The sequence below is a fragment of the Taudactylus pleione genome, unplaced genomic scaffold, assembly GCF_031769625.1.
Source record: "Taudactylus pleione unplaced genomic scaffold, aTauple2 ptg000290l, whole genome shotgun sequence".
Lineage (NCBI taxonomy): Eukaryota > Metazoa > Chordata > Amphibia > Anura > Myobatrachidae > Taudactylus > Taudactylus pleione.
In genome coordinates this window covers 253,800-272,567 of record NW_028284692.1, presented here as the reverse complement: position 1 = coordinate 272,567, position 18,768 = coordinate 253,800, and the positions used below count along the sequence as shown (strand labels likewise).

The 18,768-nt window shown below is 42.9% G+C and overlaps 1 protein-coding gene across 1 annotated transcript in view; it reads right to left on the bottom strand.

Annotated features, from left to right (window-relative positions):
* Positions 1–952: 952 nt before the first annotated feature.
* The window catches only part of LOC148511777 (protein-glutamine gamma-glutamyltransferase E-like), a 55,862-nt gene continuing 38,046 nt past the window's right edge, over positions 953–18,768 (bottom strand). Inside the window, exons 10-13 of the mRNA XM_088482742.1 lie at positions 14,266–14,631; positions 8,815–8,972; positions 3,061–3,194; positions 953–1,439 (exon numbers count right to left, since the gene is read on the bottom strand). Coding sequence (XP_088338868.1) covers positions 1,256–1,439; positions 3,061–3,194; positions 8,815–8,972; positions 14,266–14,631 — 842 coding nt within the window. The 3' untranslated portion in view covers positions 953–1,255. The remainder of the gene's footprint in view (positions 1,440–3,060; positions 3,195–8,814; positions 8,973–14,265; positions 14,632–18,768) is intronic.

Genomic DNA, 18,768 nt, shown 5'->3' with positions numbered 1-18,768 from the left:
TAAATTCAGTAGTCAGTGTTTCTATACCCAATGTATGGGCAAGCAAATTTACTGAAGGAGAAAACGAGAAAAGAGGGTGGAACACTGGAGACATGGATAGAGCTAGAGGGAGAACAATAGGGAAGAGGGCCTTGTCTGTAAAGCTGTGTACACACTGATAAATACAATATATTGACCGTTCCATTGAATGGCCGATATAACTATAGTGCATTGGCTGGTGTGTACACACAATGGACCTCATTCAGAGTCGGTCGTTGCGGTCGCTGGCTCGTACACCACTGATGTTCGCTAAACTGCGCATGCGTAAAATTCGCAATGCGCGTGTGCAAACTAGCTATTACGATCAGAAATTGTTCTCTCCTTCAACTTGGCCAGGTCGTTAGTTTGAGTGACAGGATGAGGCGTTTGTGGGTGGTAACAGGGGAAGGTGCTTGTGAACGGGGGAGTGGAGATCCGAATGCAGGCGTGCCTAATTATGCGAACGGCGTTTTATGGGAGTGCATAATTAACTAAGTAGTGTCATGGCACACGTGACATGGGAAGTTTTTACACTGACTTGATCGTAGTGCTTAAGAGAGGGTATGGTCAACCTTAAGCTCTACGAGCAGCTCCGGTGGTCTCGATTAATCCTTATATGCCTGGAGATGACGTGTAATGCGAACGAGAAAGGGGCGTATTTTTAGTCTTATGGCCGCATCCTCCCCTCGCTCGTCCAGCTAACGATCCCATCTTAACAACGCAACTTGCGAGCGCTTTATTTGCATATCCGGCCCCTTTTACCTTATGACCGTGCGGCCGCAACGACCGACTCTGAATGAGGTCCAATATGTCTGTGAACGACGTTGTTCACAGACATATCGGATTAGGCCTGCAAGCACAGCCGATGCCGATATATCTGCTGGTGTGTACGGGTGACCCGCCGATCGCCTGTACACTTGCTGCAGGGACCCAGTGGTGATTGACATTTCAATTGTGCGGGCAATTTAAATGCCTTCGCGGTTGTGATGTCAGCACTGACAGCATGGACACACATCGGCAGAACTATTGGTAAGTGTGTATGACAACCAAACGTTAGATAGGTTGGCAGGTCCATCGACCTAGTGTGTACCCAGCTTTAGAGCTCACATACTTACAAGAGGGGATGATACTGAGTATCTCACTAAAAGAAGAGATTTGATTACCTAATGTTAAGGATTATATATATTGTGGTACCAATTTGCCATATACAAATCTTGCAGAGTGACTGTCCACTGCTTCATTCTACTGTCATAGACTCCTCTTCCTCTGCATCCTTTTCTGCCACCTCTATACTGTGAAATCCCTTAATGGCAGTAAAGTGTTTGGAAGTAAAATCCACCATGAGCTGTCTTGCTCCACTTTGGTACGGATTAATATTCACCACTACTGTGCGTGTTTCATTGGGGTTCAACTTTGGAACTCTGCAGAAAAAATGAAATGTTTACGCTTAGTACTTTTTATTGGACTGTAATTTATCAATAAGTACTATAAAATGATTCCTTGTTGGCAGGTCAAAATATAATATAGGAGTAAAAGAATAGAGGAAGCTGACCCTTATGCAATCCTAGCCACTCTGAAACTGAAAGCTGAGACAGAGAAATTGCTGTTATTCATTCAAATCTCCTAATGTAGTGAATATGGGACCTTGCAAGAAATCCTCAGAATACGGCTGTTTTTTGGAACACGCACAAAATGTAAGCATCCCCAGTATGTACTGTATGTAAGGGGCACCACCGCAGATATCAGAGTTGTGGTTCCCCCAAATCTATAGAGGCTGCTATATAGTGAGATTTACCAAGCTCTGTGTGTGTTTCTTAATACATTAGGGCGAACCTTCACTTCTTATTAACACAATAAGCGACAACTAAGAGTTAATTTCTAATTTTCCAATATCAGCAACAGTTCGCAAAATGCACAATTTTTTAAACTGATTTCAGGAAATGTCAATTTCTGGGGTTTAATAGGTACAGTACATCTCTAATCAGCCAACACAGAAATCTGACATAATGGTGGAAGTTGTGACATTGCAGTGAGATAGTACTTAGGTTTTTAAATGGGCAGACTATAGGGCATGTTTTTAAAAAATTGCGGGCAGCCACTGAAAATTAAGTATCCTTATCGCCGCATATCACAACAATAAGGATACTTTAATAGGAAAATGTGCCATTGTAAGTCACCTGTACACGGGCTCCAATAAGAGTCCATACCAGTGATTAGTAAGAAGAAAAGTGATCGAATTCACAATCACTTTACTGACAGGTTTGCAGCCCAGCTGGGCAACTGCTCCTGCACAGCTATCCAGTTGCTCACGTGCAATGCACAAATCTCACGATTAACATCAGAAGCTCCTGACTATTGCAATATCCCTCTTTGGCAGGGCTAACGCCATCTGATGATCCGCAAAGTGCAGCTTGTTATATACCATCCCCATAGAAGATTATGGGGATGGCTCCTGCGAGGGCTGGTGGACGGAAAACAGGAGATACCTCCAATATCTCCTGCTTTCTATGGGATACTTAAATTGCTCTCAAACATGCAGAAACAGAAGGACAGAATGACTTGATATAATAGCCCTGTTGAATGAATGTCTAGTTAGAGTTGGATTACTCAAGAAAAGACAGGTAATAGGTTTAACGCAGATGGATCAATCCTCTAGGATTTCATACTGCTAAGAGATCAATTTGATGTTCATAATACTTGCTTGTAGTGGTGCAGGTGATGTATTGTTATTTAAAGCTCTTACATATACAGTAAATTTACTTTTTAGAACATCTGCCTCTTGCATGTAATGTATACCTTTATATATAGTATTAAGCAGCTACAACAGCACTTGTTCAATCAATGTTTCTATGGTAACTAAACGCTTTATACACTAATGTGATACATGTTTTATAATATCATACATCAATAACCAAAAACATACCTACTGTAGTTATGATTATGAAGACACCGTCCTCTGCTGTATTGTACACATACTACATTCCTGATTTGTGACTGATAACTATGTAGCAATCTTGCCTCCTACATCACAAAATTACTTACTTTCTCTTTAACTTTTTCCTGATTAAGCCACTGCCCTCTAGGCTTAAGACCCCATCATTTAGGAAAGTAGACAATGGATTTGTATATGTGATTTCAACTTCAAGAGGGTAATTTACAGATGCGTAACTGTACACCTATACAAGAAAAATATAGTCTAAGAAAATGCAAATCATTTGTAATTCATTTAATAACATTTATATAAGTAATCATGTTTTCTTCTGTTCCCTGCTGTGAGCTTTAAGGTGAGTGGGAGCAATATAGACATGTACTCCACAGAAACAAGTCAGCCATGACCAGAGCAGTAACTAGACTTTTTGGTGCCCTGTGCTAGAAGAGCATTGGCATCCCCCCCTCCCCTATTCAAATAGGGACATACAGTAAGACACGCATCTGAAAAAGGGCCATAGCCTCATGCGGAAGAGCCAGGGTAGAGATAGGGGAGGCCAGGAAATGCTGGGGATAAAAGAGGAAGCTACAAGTGAGAATGATAATAAACAGAAAATTGACAGGCCCGAACAGTGCCCGCTGCCCTGCAGTGCCCTGTGCCGTGGCCAGGGCCGCCTTCAGATATCGTGGGGCCCGGGACGGGCCAAATAGGCAGGGCCCACCCAGCCCCCATTATACAGAGCCTCACCCCCCTCCCCTTTCTCTGAGTAATCTCCCTCCCCCTCTGCACAACGAGGGGCCACACACTACTTTTCCCCTGTTAAATTTATAGTCACTGACAGGCTGGGCCGGGGTTCCGCTTCTACCAGCGCGCGGCCACCTGCGCTCACTACTATATCCTCTCCCTACCTCTCCAACTGCCCGCCGCTGCTGTGGTGCTTATGGCTGCCTGTGGGAGGCAGGCAGAGAGGATGCTCCCGGCTGCTTGATTGTGTTATTGGCTAGCAGCACAGAGCAGGCTGGGAGCATCCACTCTGCCTGCCTCCCACAGCCAGCAATATACACAGCAGCAGCCACGGGTGTTGGTGAGATAGTGAGAGGATATACTGCAGGAGTGGGCGCGGGTGGCCGAGCCTGTCAGTGATCGTAAGTTTAGCAAGGTGGAAGTAGTGGACAGGCGGTAGGAGGAGCGGGTGGGCGGGCCCCCAGAGTGTTTCGGGCCCGGGACCCATGCCCAGCAGTCCCCCCTGATGGCGGCCTTGGCCGTGGCACACGTCGCGCTACCCTAGTTACGGCCCTGGCCATGACCATGACCTCCTTGCTGCCAAATCCAAGGGCCACTACTCTCTGATAATTCTCCTTTATTCTATCTGCTGCTTTTGACACTGTGGACCATCCTCCACTCCTACAAATCCTTCACTCCCCTAGTGCCTGATACTACCCTCTCCTGGCTATCGTCCTACCTCTCTGACTGTTCTTTCTCTCTCTCCTCTTATGACTCCACTTCTACCCAACTTCCACAACTAGTACTGTAGGTGTTCCCCTGTTGAGATATTGCAACAGACTGAGTGATACAGTGAATAGAGATAAAGTACCAGCCAATCAGCTCCTGTCATTTTTCAAACAAGGTCTGCAACATGACAGTTAGGAGCTGATTGGTTGGTACTTAATCTTTCTCCATGGCTTCGTACATCTCCCCCCTGAGACTTAAGCTGGCTACACATTAGAATGATGTGTAGCCGGCCGATCCGATGGGCGACAGGACCCTGCATCAGCAAGTGCATACAAACTTGCACGACAGGTGACAGGACCCTGACGGGCGACAGGACCCTGCATCAGCAAGTGCATACAAACTTGCACGATGCAGGGTGCGAAATCGTGATGTAGGATGTCATGTTGCATTTGCCAGCATGGCATTGCATATGATATCTTCTAATTGACTGTGCAGCACTGCCAACCAGAACATATCGCATGTGATCATTGGAGCGTGCAAATTAGGCATACACACTTAACGATATGCCCGATTTGCCATTCCAATTTGCCCAGAAACAACAAATCGGCCCGATATTCTAGTGTGTACCCACCTTTAAAGTGTTTGAGTGATTACACTGGAGGGACAGCAGGTGGCGATGTTACATAATGTCTTAGTGTGTTGTCAGTCACTAACATAGTAATGTACTCTGGGCCTGATTCAGAGCCGGACGCTCTGACCAGAGCGCTCGCTCTGAATCAGGGTCCTCCTACCTCAACTTGGAGCGGCCTCTTGGACGCTCGCATAGCTGTGGGTTACCACCCACATCTATAGCGAGAGTCCATGATGATGGTCGCGATGGTCAAGACCATCGCGGCCATCGGGCTTGCGACGAGACCCTGTGGTAGGGTCTCGCTGCTGCAAGCCCTGGAGTGATTTTGGCTCTATCAGAGCCAAAATCACTCCCACTGACATCACTACTGATGTCAGTGGGGCTGGCTCCAGACGGTAGGCATTTCCATGGGAACGCCTCCGTCTGGCAGCCACGCCCCCAGCACGCCCACCAAAGGGGGCGTGCTGTCAGTCACCATCGACAGCACGCCCCCATTGGTGCGAGACCCCAAGCGACAGCTTGGCTCCCTCCGTCATACGCATGAGCATTAGGGCACCATCGACCCGCTTGCGAGCGTCCTGCGCTCGTGTGCGGGTCTGAATTAGCCACTCTCTTGTTACAGGAATCTCCCAGGAGAAGAAGATGATGTAGGGAAGTAATGTCTGTTGTTCGTGTTAACCTGTCATGTCTGTATGCTGTTAAACAAAACCAATTTATTATATAGTTTTACCACAAACAGAATTTCTCAGGATACCAGGATTTATGCATTGGAACCCATGTCTCCATCCCCTTGAAAACATACGGAGGTTCGTATACAGGGTCTGGTGGTCAAGGGGCCCCAGTGGTTACCTATTTGTTCTGTACCCATTATTGGGGTGTTTCACCATTGAAGTTTTATTATTGAAGTGTTTTTATTCCCTTTTATAAGGGTAAATTCATTAGCTGTTATTAATAAATCTCATATATTTTTAAGTACATGTCTATATTAATTAACCTTGTCCTTGTTCTGCAATATTTTGTACTTTAGGTCATGTTGGTTTTTTGTGTGTGTGTTTATACTGTTCCTGTTTATGTACGTTGTAGACGCTGTGGACCCTTGTGGTGCCATATAAAGGATAATAATAATGTACTACACAGTCATTTTTAAGCATCTGTAGTGATGGATATTAAAAGACTACGGTTGGTATTATGGCTGAATGTTTGCTGTGTAAATATAGACATTTCCATACAGTATATGCATATCACAATGTACCTATATCTCAATATGAGATGGTAAGCTTGCGAGCAGGGCCCTCTTACCTCTTTGTCTGTCTGTTAATTCCCAGTCTTGTTTTATCACTGTTTTGTTCCCAATTGTAAAGCGCAACAAAATACACTATATAAGTATCAGTTAATAAATGAAGAGGCGAGTGGATGAAAGGGTTAGGTTACATTTAGAATAAACTGAGATATTTACAGTTAAAGATAAATTTGACATGAAATGGACATAGCACTTTTATCCACAAAATATATCAGTAAATAGACTACTAACATTTAAAATAACATTGTTACTAAAATCCCTAGGTCATAACACCCTCATCCATTAAAAAAAGTAATTTTTCAGACAAATGTTACATAACACCTTCATTTTCTCACCTCTTCAAATAATAAAATAAATCTTAGACTTGCGGCTCCTTACTCTGTAGGAGAGGTGAAATGGTGGCAGGCAAACGTAATAAGAGTTCATTATTGTGTGTAACCATAAAGGCAGGTATCCACTTGCCGATTAAAATGAGCAACTGAACGATAACGATATCGTTATCTTTCAATCACTCATTAATCGTTCACCAATCTGGCATGAAAATGTCAGAAACGACCAGCAATGCGCACTCCCGCTGGTCGTTTCCGACATCAATCATCGCCTGAACATGCCGGTAACTCTGCCAATAACAACATATTGGCCATGTTCAGGGATGAGGGAGGGTGCCTGCACTGAATGACACATCGTTCAGAGGCCCTGATTCAGAGCCGGACGCTCTGACAGAGCGCTCGCTCCGAATCAGGGCCGTCCCTCTTACTTTTTGGAGTGGTCTCCTGGCCTTCGCATAGCTGTGGGTGATGGTCAAGACCATCGCGACCATCGGGCTTGCGACGAGACCCTTATGGTAGGGTCTCGTCTGCCGCAAGCCCTGGAGTGCTTTTGGCTCTATCAGAGCCAAAAGTACTCCCACTGACATCACTAGTGATGTCAGTGGGGCCGGCCCCAGACGGTAGGCGTTCCCATGGGAACGCCTCCATCTGGGCAGCCACGCCCGTGGCACGCCCACCAAAGGGGGCGTGCTGTCAATCACCATCAACAGCACGCCCCCTTTGGTGCGAGACCCATAATGACGGCTTGGCCGTCGTTATTTGGGTCTCACACATGCGCACGATGGAGCTGCATCCGTCGTGCGCATGCGCACTTGGGCAACATCGACCCGCTTGCGAGCGCTCAGCGCTCGCGAGCGGGTCTGAATCAGGCCCAGTGTAGGCACTACAGGGGATCAGGAACGACTGTACGATTACAATGTTGTAATTGTACTGTCGTTCCACTATCTGCTAGTGGATACTTTCCTTATGTTTAGCACACCCCCAAGAGATGTGACCTAATGAGATTGGGATGCATTCCCAGATACGTTTCTTAGGAGGTACATCTTTTGTGGCTACTTGAAGTCTGGGGTAAATTTACGTGGTGGTAATGATAATGATGGTGATGACAACTGATTGCTTGTTTGTGTGTTGACCCCTTCAGTTGATAGTACGTCATTCATTAGCATCAGGGCTAGATAGTGTCAAGCCATGAATGATTATTATTTATCATTTTCATTTTGACTACTGCAGGAAATTGGAAAAATTGGAAAAAGTAGACTTGGATTTATAAAAGTGATGGATGTGGGGGCGCTTGTGTTTGATTATATTTTAAATGGACAAACAGACTTTTGTATTTATCAATAATACTGTCATTGAGAAACATTATTCTCTCTTGTGCTTACGACAATTCATTACATTATACTGTGTACGTATTTACCACTAACAAGGTCAAGTCACATCTTTAGGCTATCATGGGGCATTTTGTATGGCTGATAGATATATATACAGTATATATATAAATATATATTTTGATGTGCTTCGAGTTGGACTTATATTGAGATATGTGTGACCTAACATACACATGTAAGTATGCCGTTTTTGCAACCAAATATTTATGCATATGTTAAGGCCGTGCAAAATTCATCCAGGTCAGTGAGACCCTACAGTAAGCTTATTATCTACTTAGTACCTAAGATAGTACAACAGGAGCATTGAAGGGGGTTGGGTACGGGATGCTGGCGCTCGGGATCCTGGTGGTCAGAATCCCGACGACGGCATCCCGACAGGGATAGGATACCAACACCTGTCGGTCAGTATCCTAACCCTCCCCCTCTCCCTACCCCTCCCTCCCCACTGCCTAAACTTAACCCCTCCAGTGCCTAAACATAACCTCCCCCCGCACCCTATACCTATCTCCCCCCCCCCCCTTAGTGCCTAACCTTCACTCTCCCCCTAGTGCCTAACCCTCCCCTAACTCCACTACTTACTGTCTGGATTCTGACAGGTGTCAGGATTTCGGTGCCGCATTCTAAGAGCCGGTGTCCCGACTGTCTGTATTATGACCACATCCCATGCAAGGAACTCTAGAGCAGGCTAGTGGATTTTCAAACAGAACGCATTTTGCATCATGTACAGTAGGCTGGGTCTTATTATATAGTAGTAACAAAGGCTTTACCTGGATGCTCAATGGTGGTTGTTCTATGACGATTACTTTCCGAACAAGCATTTTTTTTCCAGTTCTCAATTCACACAAAGCAGCAACTTCAATAAGATTATGGTTTGTCAGTTCCTCTTCATAGTCTGCAGCTGAAATCCTTACAGGGATTTGTTTCTCTGTAAAGAATAAACAAACTGGTTATATAATATGATCACCCCATATTGATGTGTTTTACCTTAAAGTATTATAGATGAAATCATGAAATTGAATATAGAAATAGGAGCCTGTATGCAGTTAATCTTTATTTGACAAAGCTCATGTGTTTGTTTTAAACAGATTTGTTAACTCAAGACAAGGCTTCAGTTTTAGGGGATGGGTACGGGATGCTGGCGCTCGGGATCCCGGTGGTCAAAATTCCGATGCCGGCATTCCGACAGGGTTAGGATACCGACTCCTGTCGGTAGGTATCCTAACCCTCTCTCTACTCTAACCCTCCCTCCCCGATGCCTGACCCTAACCTTCCCGCACCCTAAACCTAACCCTCCCCCCTTAGTGCTTAACCATAACCTTCCCCCTAGTACCTAACCCTAACCTCTAACACTAACCCTATCCCTCCCCCTAACCCCGGTACTTACCTTCCGGATTCTGCTGGTCAGGATGCCAAGCGCCGGGCTTATTTATTTATTACCAGTTATTTATATAGCACACACATATTCCGCCGCGCTTTACAGAGAATATTTGGCCCTTCACATAGACCCTGCCCCAGTGGAGCTTACAATCTATATTCCCTACCACATGTACATGCACACATACACACTAGAGTTAATTTTTGCTGGGAACCAATTAACCTACCAGTATATTTTTGGAGTGTGGGAGGCAGAGCCGTAACTAGACTTTTTGGTGCCCTGTGCCAGAAAGAGCATTGGCGCCCCCCTTATTTTTCAAAGGGACCTAATGCACCCAAAAAAGGGCCATGACTTCATGGGGAAGGGCCAGGGAAGATATAGGAGAGGCCAGGAGATGCTGGGGATGAAATAAGAGGAAGCTACAAGCAAGAATGATAATAAACAGAAATTTGACAGGCCCAAACAGCGCCCCCTGACCTGTGGTGCCCTGTGCGATGGTACCGGCCGCACTACCCTAGCTACGGCCCTAGTGGGAGGAAACCGGAGTACCCGGAGGTATCCCACGCAAGCAAAGGGAGAATATACAAACTCCACACAGTTAGGGCCGAAGTGGGAAATTAACCCAGGACCTCAGTGCTGTGAGACAGTAATGCTGACCATTACACCGTCTGTGCTGTCTGTTTCTGACAGATGTCGGGATTCTGGCATCGGCATTCTGACTGCCAGAATCCCAGCCGTCAGGATATTGACCACATCCCCAACTTTAGCCATTAAATGTAGCCCTTATCTCAATGATTCCCCCATAATTCACCTCATTTTTGTTTTTGGTTTACGTTCAGCTGGATTAGTCTTTCAACTATTGAATATACAGTCAGGTCCATAAATATTGGGACATTGACAGAATTTTCATATTTTGGCCTCTATTCACCACCACAATGGCTTTGAAATGAAACAAACAAGATGTGATTTAACTGCAGACTTTCAGATTTAATTTGAGGGTAATTACAGGTGAACGGTGTAGGAATTACAACGGTTTCTCTATATGCCTCCCACTTTTTAAGGGGCCAAAAGTAATGGGACAAACTAAACAATCCTAAATCTAACTTTCACTTTTTAATACTTTGTTGCAAATCCTTTGCAGGCAATTACCGCCTGAAGTCTGGAATGCATAGACATCACCAGACGCTGGGTTTCATCCCTGGTGATGCTCTGCCAGGCCTCTACTGCAAATGTCTTCAGTTCCTGCTTGTTCTTGGGGCATTTTCCCTTCAGTTTTGTCTTCATCAAGTGAAATGCATGCTCAATCGGATTCAGGTCAGGGGATTGACTTGGCCATTGCATCACATTCCACTTTTTAGCCTTAAAAAACTCTTTGGTTGCTTTTGCAGTATGCTTCGGGTCATTGTCCATCTGCACGTTGAAGCGCCGTCCAATGAGTTCTGAAGCATTTGACTGAATATGAGCATATAATATTGCCCGAAACACTTCAGAATTCATTCTGCTGCTTTTGTCAGCAGTCACATCATCAATAAATACAAGGGAACCAGTTCCATTGGCAGCCATACATGCCCACGCCATGCTTCACTGATGAGGTGGTATGTTTTGGATCATGAGCAGTTCCTTTCCTTCTCTTCTCTTCCCATCACTCTGGTACAAGTTGATCTTTGTCTCATCTGTCCATAGGATGTTGTTCCAGAACTGTAATGGCTTGTTTAGATGTTGCTTGGCAAACTCTAATCTGGTCTTCCTGTTTTTGTGGCTCACCAATGGTTTGCATCTTGTGGTGAACCCTCTATATTCACTCTTGTGAAGTCTTCTCTTGATTGTTGACTTTGACACATATACATCTACCTCCTGGAGAGTGTTCTTGATTTGGCCAACTGTTGTGAAGGGGTTTTTCTTCACCAGGGAAATAATTCTTTTGTCATCCACCACAGTTGTTTTCCGTGGTCTTCCGGGTCTTTTGGTGTTGCTGAGCTCTCCGGTGCATTCTTTCTTTTCAAGAATGTTCCAAACAGTTGATTTGGCCACACCTAATGTTTTTGCTATCTCTCTGATGGGTTTGTTTTGATTTTTCAGCCTAATGATGGCTTGCTTCACTGATAGTGACAGCTCTTTGGGTCTCATATTGAGAGTTGATAGCAACTGCTTCCAAATGCAAATGTCACACCTAGAATCAACTCCAGACCTTTTACCTGCTTAATTGATAATGAAATAACAAGGGAATAGCCCACACCTGTCCATGAAATAGCTTTTGAGTTGATAGTCCCATTACTTTTGGCCCCTTAAAAAGTGGGAGGCACATATTGAAACCGTTGTAATTCCTACACCGTTCACCCGATTTGGATGTAATTACCATCAAATTAAATCTGAAAGTCTGCAGTTAAAGCACATCTTGTTTGTTTCATTTCAAAACCATTGTGGTGGTGAATAGAGGCCAAAATCTGAAAATTCTGTCAATGTCCCAATATTTATGGACCTGACTGTACTTGTGAAATGCTTACTTACCTACACTTCCAGAACCTACAATACTTTGTGTTGTATTATGTAATTATCAGTGCTCTGTATATTGAACAGTGATCACTAGTATTCTCTTTGCTTTGTAAATTGGAAACTAGAATCCACTATTTTAAATTGGACAATATCATTCTCTTGCTAGTGCATAGAGGTCACTAGAACAGCCTCCCTATTCTAAACGGGTCACCATAATGCTCTCTGTATTTTAAATTAGAATATAGCCTGTAATACTACAAGTTGAAAGATGCTATGCAGTACTTTATTATAGTTCTTTGAAATAACACTTAGTTAAATCAGACCCATATAGACCAATACAGTTCTGGCAATACCCTTTTTTCATTATCCTTTGGCAATATCATTTTTTCCATTATCCTTTGGCAATACCCTTTTTTCCATTAGCCTTTTGTGAAAGCTTTTTGGTAAATGACTACACAAGAGTTTCAGTCAATGGTCAGTCATCTTCATGTTTTCTTCTGTGTAAACTCTTGAGGTTGTCCAATGTGTAAATGGTGTCAATTGTCCACAAGGAATTCAACTCGAGCCATTTTAAGGTAGGATCACACTGGTAATTGTTTTATATGCAGTGGGATATCCCTGAGTTTATTTTTATAACTATTTTTTCGCTAAATACTATAAATATTTAAAGGGTTTTCAGCTATTTTTATATTGTAATATTAGACACGCAGAAACAATAAAACTTCAAATATCGGAAGTGAATGCACTTTCAGTGTTGGGTAATGGTCCTAAACCATTGATTAGTGTGTGAGTGAGTCATGAGCTGGGAAGTGGGGCCACCACCGTACTTACCAGAAAGTGAGGCTGTGAGGTGTGTGGAGTTCACTGCAAATGAGACCCATTAGTGGGGGCATTCACTTAGCTGTGTCCTTTACCCATGGCAACAGCTCCCGAGTAAAGTGACTGGAGCAATTTAATTAATGGTCTGAGGTAAGCTGAAAACTAGCCCCGACACTTTACTTCAGGGGTTCCCAACCACGGTCCTCAAGGCACACTAACAGTCCAGGTTTTAAGTATAGCCATACTTGAGCACAGGCAACTTAAGTAGTACCTCAGTTATTTTGATTTAGCCATCTGTGCTTTAACATGGATATCACCAAAACCAGGACTGTTAGTGTGCCTTGAGGACCGAGGTTGGGAATCACTGCTTTACTTAATGCGGATGTCTGCTGCACCTCCGGATGTGCTAGTCACGGCTGATTGAGTTATCAGCAATGAGTCAGTCCCGTGAGACTCGGCACAAGAGGACAGAGGAGCATGTGCTGAGCTTTGATTGGATAAGCAGGCTTCTAGACACCTACAGCCCAACAGCCTCATGGAATTATCTCATCGGGGCTGCAGTCTACTACTGTATGGAAAGTGGAGATTGTCACCTGAATATTGGGATTCATGACACAGTGATAAATCTCTGTTCAGATGCAACTGATTGAAGGGGAGATATGTACTAAAGTGGATACAACAAATCCTCAAGCATACAATCATATTCTAATGCACTATAAGTGTAGAACATAAATTTGTTGCATGGTTTATATACAGTACAATAATAAATGCAGTGACATGTTTTACTATAGTTGGTGGGCATAACATAATAATATTTTATTTTAAAGGTTAATATTGATGGGACAAGGATGCCTTAATAACACAATCTGTGTATTTTAAGTAAAAAAAAGCCATCCAATGCCATCATAGATTAATTAAATAATAAAAAGTTACATACTTGCATAGATTACAATCAAACCTTCAACAAAATACATAAAGTTATATAGTGTAAAATAAATTCTAAACACCCTGGGCTAGATTTACTAGGTAGCGTTTTTTGCAAGCAGCCGATTGTCAGAGTTTTGACTCCAAAAGTTTAAATATTAACACTCATGGTTTTGCAATTAATATTATCGCCATTTTAAATTTCTTGGTCAAAGCTATAGAGGCTTAGTGGCTTGCAAAATCCATTGCTTAGTAAATGTAGCCCCTCATCTAACCAATAATATGTATGTTTCAGTATGTTTATATATTCTGTTTCATTGTGTAAAGTTGAAATAAAATAATTAATTATTTATAAATTATTATTTATAAATTATTATATGTATATATATCATAATGTTGAATATGAGGATAAATAATGTTGGGGACATGTATAGCGTCAATAAATAGGAATACGGATGGATCTGACTTGGGGGCCCCAAAAGTGTCTTGCCTAGGGCCCCATGGGATCTTAGTATGATCATTCTATAAGGTGTCAAGCACTGCATTGGAAAGCATGGTACTGGGGATCCTGACTTGGTAGACAACCTTACATAGATTAATATATTACCTGACATGGGAGGCATGATAAGAGATGATGTATCCGAAAATATTTCATATACTGGTCTGCCAGTATATTCGATAGAAGAGGAGCTTAGCTTTATATTTACAGTTTGCTTTTTCTTGGTGGAATTTTTCAAGTTCAGCGTTAAATGTATGTCTTCTCCAAATGCTGTGGATGAAGTCAGCTCAAATTTCCCTTGAATGTCGAATTTCTCCTTCTCCTCATCAGGGTTCTCGGATCGTGATCCAACATTCTTGTTTTTGCGCCGTTTTTTTCCAATGCCTCGTTTTTCATGGCTGTTGTTGCTAACAATCCCCATTTCTAACAACTTTTTTCGGGCCTTTAAGTAGACTGACCGTTCTTTAGCAGATTCTGAGAAAGGGAAGATGCAATTAATCAAAGGAAACTTTTTTTTAAATGTATGGATTACAATATTTTTTGAAACATTAAACGTGACTGAATAAATTCTTAGGGATAATAGTTTATAGTGAAAATAAAACCCATTTAAAAATATAGTTTTCTATATGTTGTTTACATTTTACACATATTCAATATTAATTATATAAATATAAGGGTTAGCTATCAAATTGGCTATATTAGATGTGCAGTATGTCTTTAATTGTAATTTAACAAATTTTATAGGTCAAATGTAATAGCATATTGAATGTGAAATCACTTAGGCACCACTGTTCCTATATTTGTAATATGTCATCAAAATGTTCTTAGGCCGGGTACACATTAGGCGATATATTGAATGATATACTGGAATGACATAACGTCCACATCACATAGTGTGTACGCTCTATTGAGCGTTCACATGTGTCATCATTGCATCTTCTCGTCTGATAAGCTGCACATCAGATGGGAAGATGTCGTAAATGATGTGGTGCACATCGCTCAGTGTGTACGCTCAACTGGAAGATGGTTGTATAGTGTTTACAGAAGCAACGATTACTCATATGCAATCAGACTACACAATATATTGTTCCGTTATTTGGAGGATTGCATAGTGTGTGCGCTCTGTATCGTTTGCTCTGGGATGATGGGAAATTAGAACGACCATTGCATCTTATCAATGTTGTTCTGATGTGTACCTGGCCTTAGGGGCCTATTTATTAATGCTAATTAGATCACTTTACTTTCAGCTTCGGGGTCAGCCATGTTAACACGCGTGCATGGCTGTTGACTACACATGTGCGAATGGAGAGTGCAGGGGAAGGATGCTTTGGATCCCTCTCCCAGTAAACGTTGCATAGTGTAGCCCTTACGCTACAACAGTTAACGCCATCTTAGCTCCAGAATGCTTCACATTACAGAAAATGGTAAATTCGCAATTTAAGCAATTGAAAACGGGAATATCACAGCAGATATCTCTGACATTTTCTGAGGTCCCCCGTAGAAAATTTGCAGGTACCCTCTGAAAACACATAAATATTGCCCTTCGTTTCCTGAAATCAAATAATTTTTTTTAGTATAATAGAACATCTGTATAATCTTTTGTCATTGTCTTTTAAATGCTGTACTGACTGTCATTAGGATACATAATACCTGGAGCATTGTCAGTGTATAGGGGTACACAGTACCGGCACCTTTTTCTTAGTTTACTTTTTAATTCCTGTGACTACAGTAGTTCCAAAAACAGGAAGAAATCAATCAAATCAAACAGAAATTAATATAAGTATCTGCACTTATCCAGTGGATGGAAGCTACTATAAATGCCGTATCAACTTAGAATTTTAATTGAGTACAGTCAACTTTGTTTTCTGAGTACCCACACATTTTTTCATTAAAAAAAAAGAACTGTGCAATATAATTTGTCAGGCAGAAAAAAATCCCTCCTTTCCTCCATTCACTGATATTATAACTAAGATAAAAGACCACACAATAAGTTATATTTTTGCATACAGTAACTTATACAGGACAGGACTGCACATACAATGTGTCATACAAACATGTGCCGTCCATGTGACTATGATAAGGTTATGATATGGACAATAAATATATATTTTGTCCCTCACCATGTACTGGGAGTGTACAGCAAATTAATCACTTTCAAACATATAAACAATATATAACATATATGCAGTACAGTGCAAGAAAAGCCTAAGTGGTGTGAATTTAGATGGTAACATGCCATTAGGGAGAATATATATTTTAACTGAAAATATTTGTAAAAAATAGATGTACTTATATTGCTGTTTAAAAGTGAATACTGAGCTATGGTGAAAACAATATTATTATTAGCAATATTCCTAAGTTACACATTCTCTAATGAATGTGTATTTAGGGCATCCTCCCATTACAATCAATGTAACCACCTATTGACAGCCCTATTGTGTCCAAATATCCATCTCAGTCATCAGCAGATATTGCTCAGAGATATCCCCTCAGTTACAAGCCATATAATGTACAAATATCATATTTCCCCAATTATTGTCCAATTGTTGAAAGTGTATTGCACAAAGCTCCACATCAAGTACTTACTGTATATACTACACAGAGAATTACTCAGTTGCTAACTATGTATTATAGTGAACATTCTTGGCACCTACAGTACATGCTGTCCTCAGTTTTCAACGTCATTTAGGTCAAAACATAAACCTAAATGGAACTTTGTGCTCATAGCTATGAATAATCCTGGACCCATGAAATGGTGAAAGCAAGGGTGACCACTGTACATGCTGTCACTTTATTTCTCACCAATCAGTGGCCAGTGTCCAAATCCATGCACATACTGTGCAGTAGACAAGATAGACTTCCCAATTTACGATGAATAACAACCATAACCTATGGTACTTAGAGTCTGAGCTTTGTTCATGCAGCATAACAGGAACTACAAATATAGATTGTGGAACCTCTGAGCATGCCAACAGTACACACAATCATTGTGAGTGAACACCTGACACACCGTTCATGCAAGAATACAGGACATGTTACATTCATGAATTGTGCAATGTTCATTCTGATCACCCATGCATACTAAAAGCACATCACTTATGCATAAAAATCCTTTTATTAAGATGGGTCGAAAGGGTGAACATACCTCAGACTGAATGTATTGGAGTCACATGGAAATCACCCACTTCTATAAGCTCTAAACATGTTGCAGCTTGTCTTAGGGTGTTGGATGCTAAACTTGTTTATGTGATGCAACAACAAGGGTATGTAGTCAGGAAGCCGGCGGTCGAAATGCCGACCGCTGGCTACCCGACTGTGAAAATCCTGGCATGGGACTAATGTTAGAAGTCTAAATACCAATGCCTATTATCAGCACCACGCTGAAATCCCGACTCCCGGCATACGGAACGTAGGTAAGCCGGGCGTCAGGACATGTTAGCCACGTGGGGGTTAGTTTTAGGGACTCCTGGGGGTGTGCCTAACCCTAAGTCCCCCCGGGAGTCCCCGAGGAGGGGAAAGTATTAGGCTAGGGGAAGGGAATCAGTATGATTTACCGCCGCTAACCTAATTCCCTACCCTAACCCTCCTTTAGGGGTGCCTAACCCTATTCTCCCCCCCAAGTACCTAACTCTAGCCCCCCTCTAAGTGCCTAAACCTAATCCCCCCTTCCCCGCAGCCTAAACCTAAGTCTACCGGGGTGTGCCTAACCCCAACCTCCCCCCGGGGGAGCCTAACCCTAACCCCCCTTCCCCTAGCTTAACCCTCCTGGGGGGGGGTGCCTAACCCTATTCCCCCCGGGAGCCCCTAACCCCCCTCCGCGACTGTCCGCGCCCGGCTTACCTTCGATCGGGATTCCGGGCGTCGGGCTACCGGCGTAGGTAAAATGACAGGCGTCGGGATTTCGATGCCTGTCATTAGACCCTTGCCGGGATAAGACAGTCGGGATGCTGACGGTTGGTATTTACACTGTCAGCATCCCGACTGCATACCAAGGAAAGAGGGGTTAGGGTCAGGCACCCGCGGGGGGAGGTTAGTGTTAGGCACCCATCTGAGAGGTTTACGTTTAGGGAGCGAGGAGGGAGGGTTAGGTTTAGGCACCCCTAGGGGTAGGTTAGGGTTAGGCACTAGGGGGGAGGTTAGGGTTAGGGGGGAGTGGGGAGGATTAGGATACTTACCAGGCGCCGTCGGGATCTTCATCTGCCGGATTTCCAGCGTCGGTATTTAATCTGCCAGGCTTAGGTCCAGCGGTATGTCATACTGATTCCATAACAAGATAGCAGTTGTTTTACGTTTCTGGACTTAGATGGGTAGATAAGTGTTTAATCTCCTGATTACCTTATCAACACCTCTCATGGTCAGGACTCAGTAGTCTCTCTGTCTCTCAGATGTTCAGGATTGGGCTGTGAGGTGCTTATATACTTTTATGCACTTACTGGCACAAAAGAAAAGGCAAGCAATTCAATAGTATAGCTCTCTTTCTACCACATGGTTATTCATTTCACTGTAACCAGGCAAAGCAACCAGGCACTTTCCAGTCAGGGAACTATCTTCAACTTAAGTGTGAGGGACAGCTCAATGGGGCAACACCTCAATTCTTCTGTGGTTGAGACC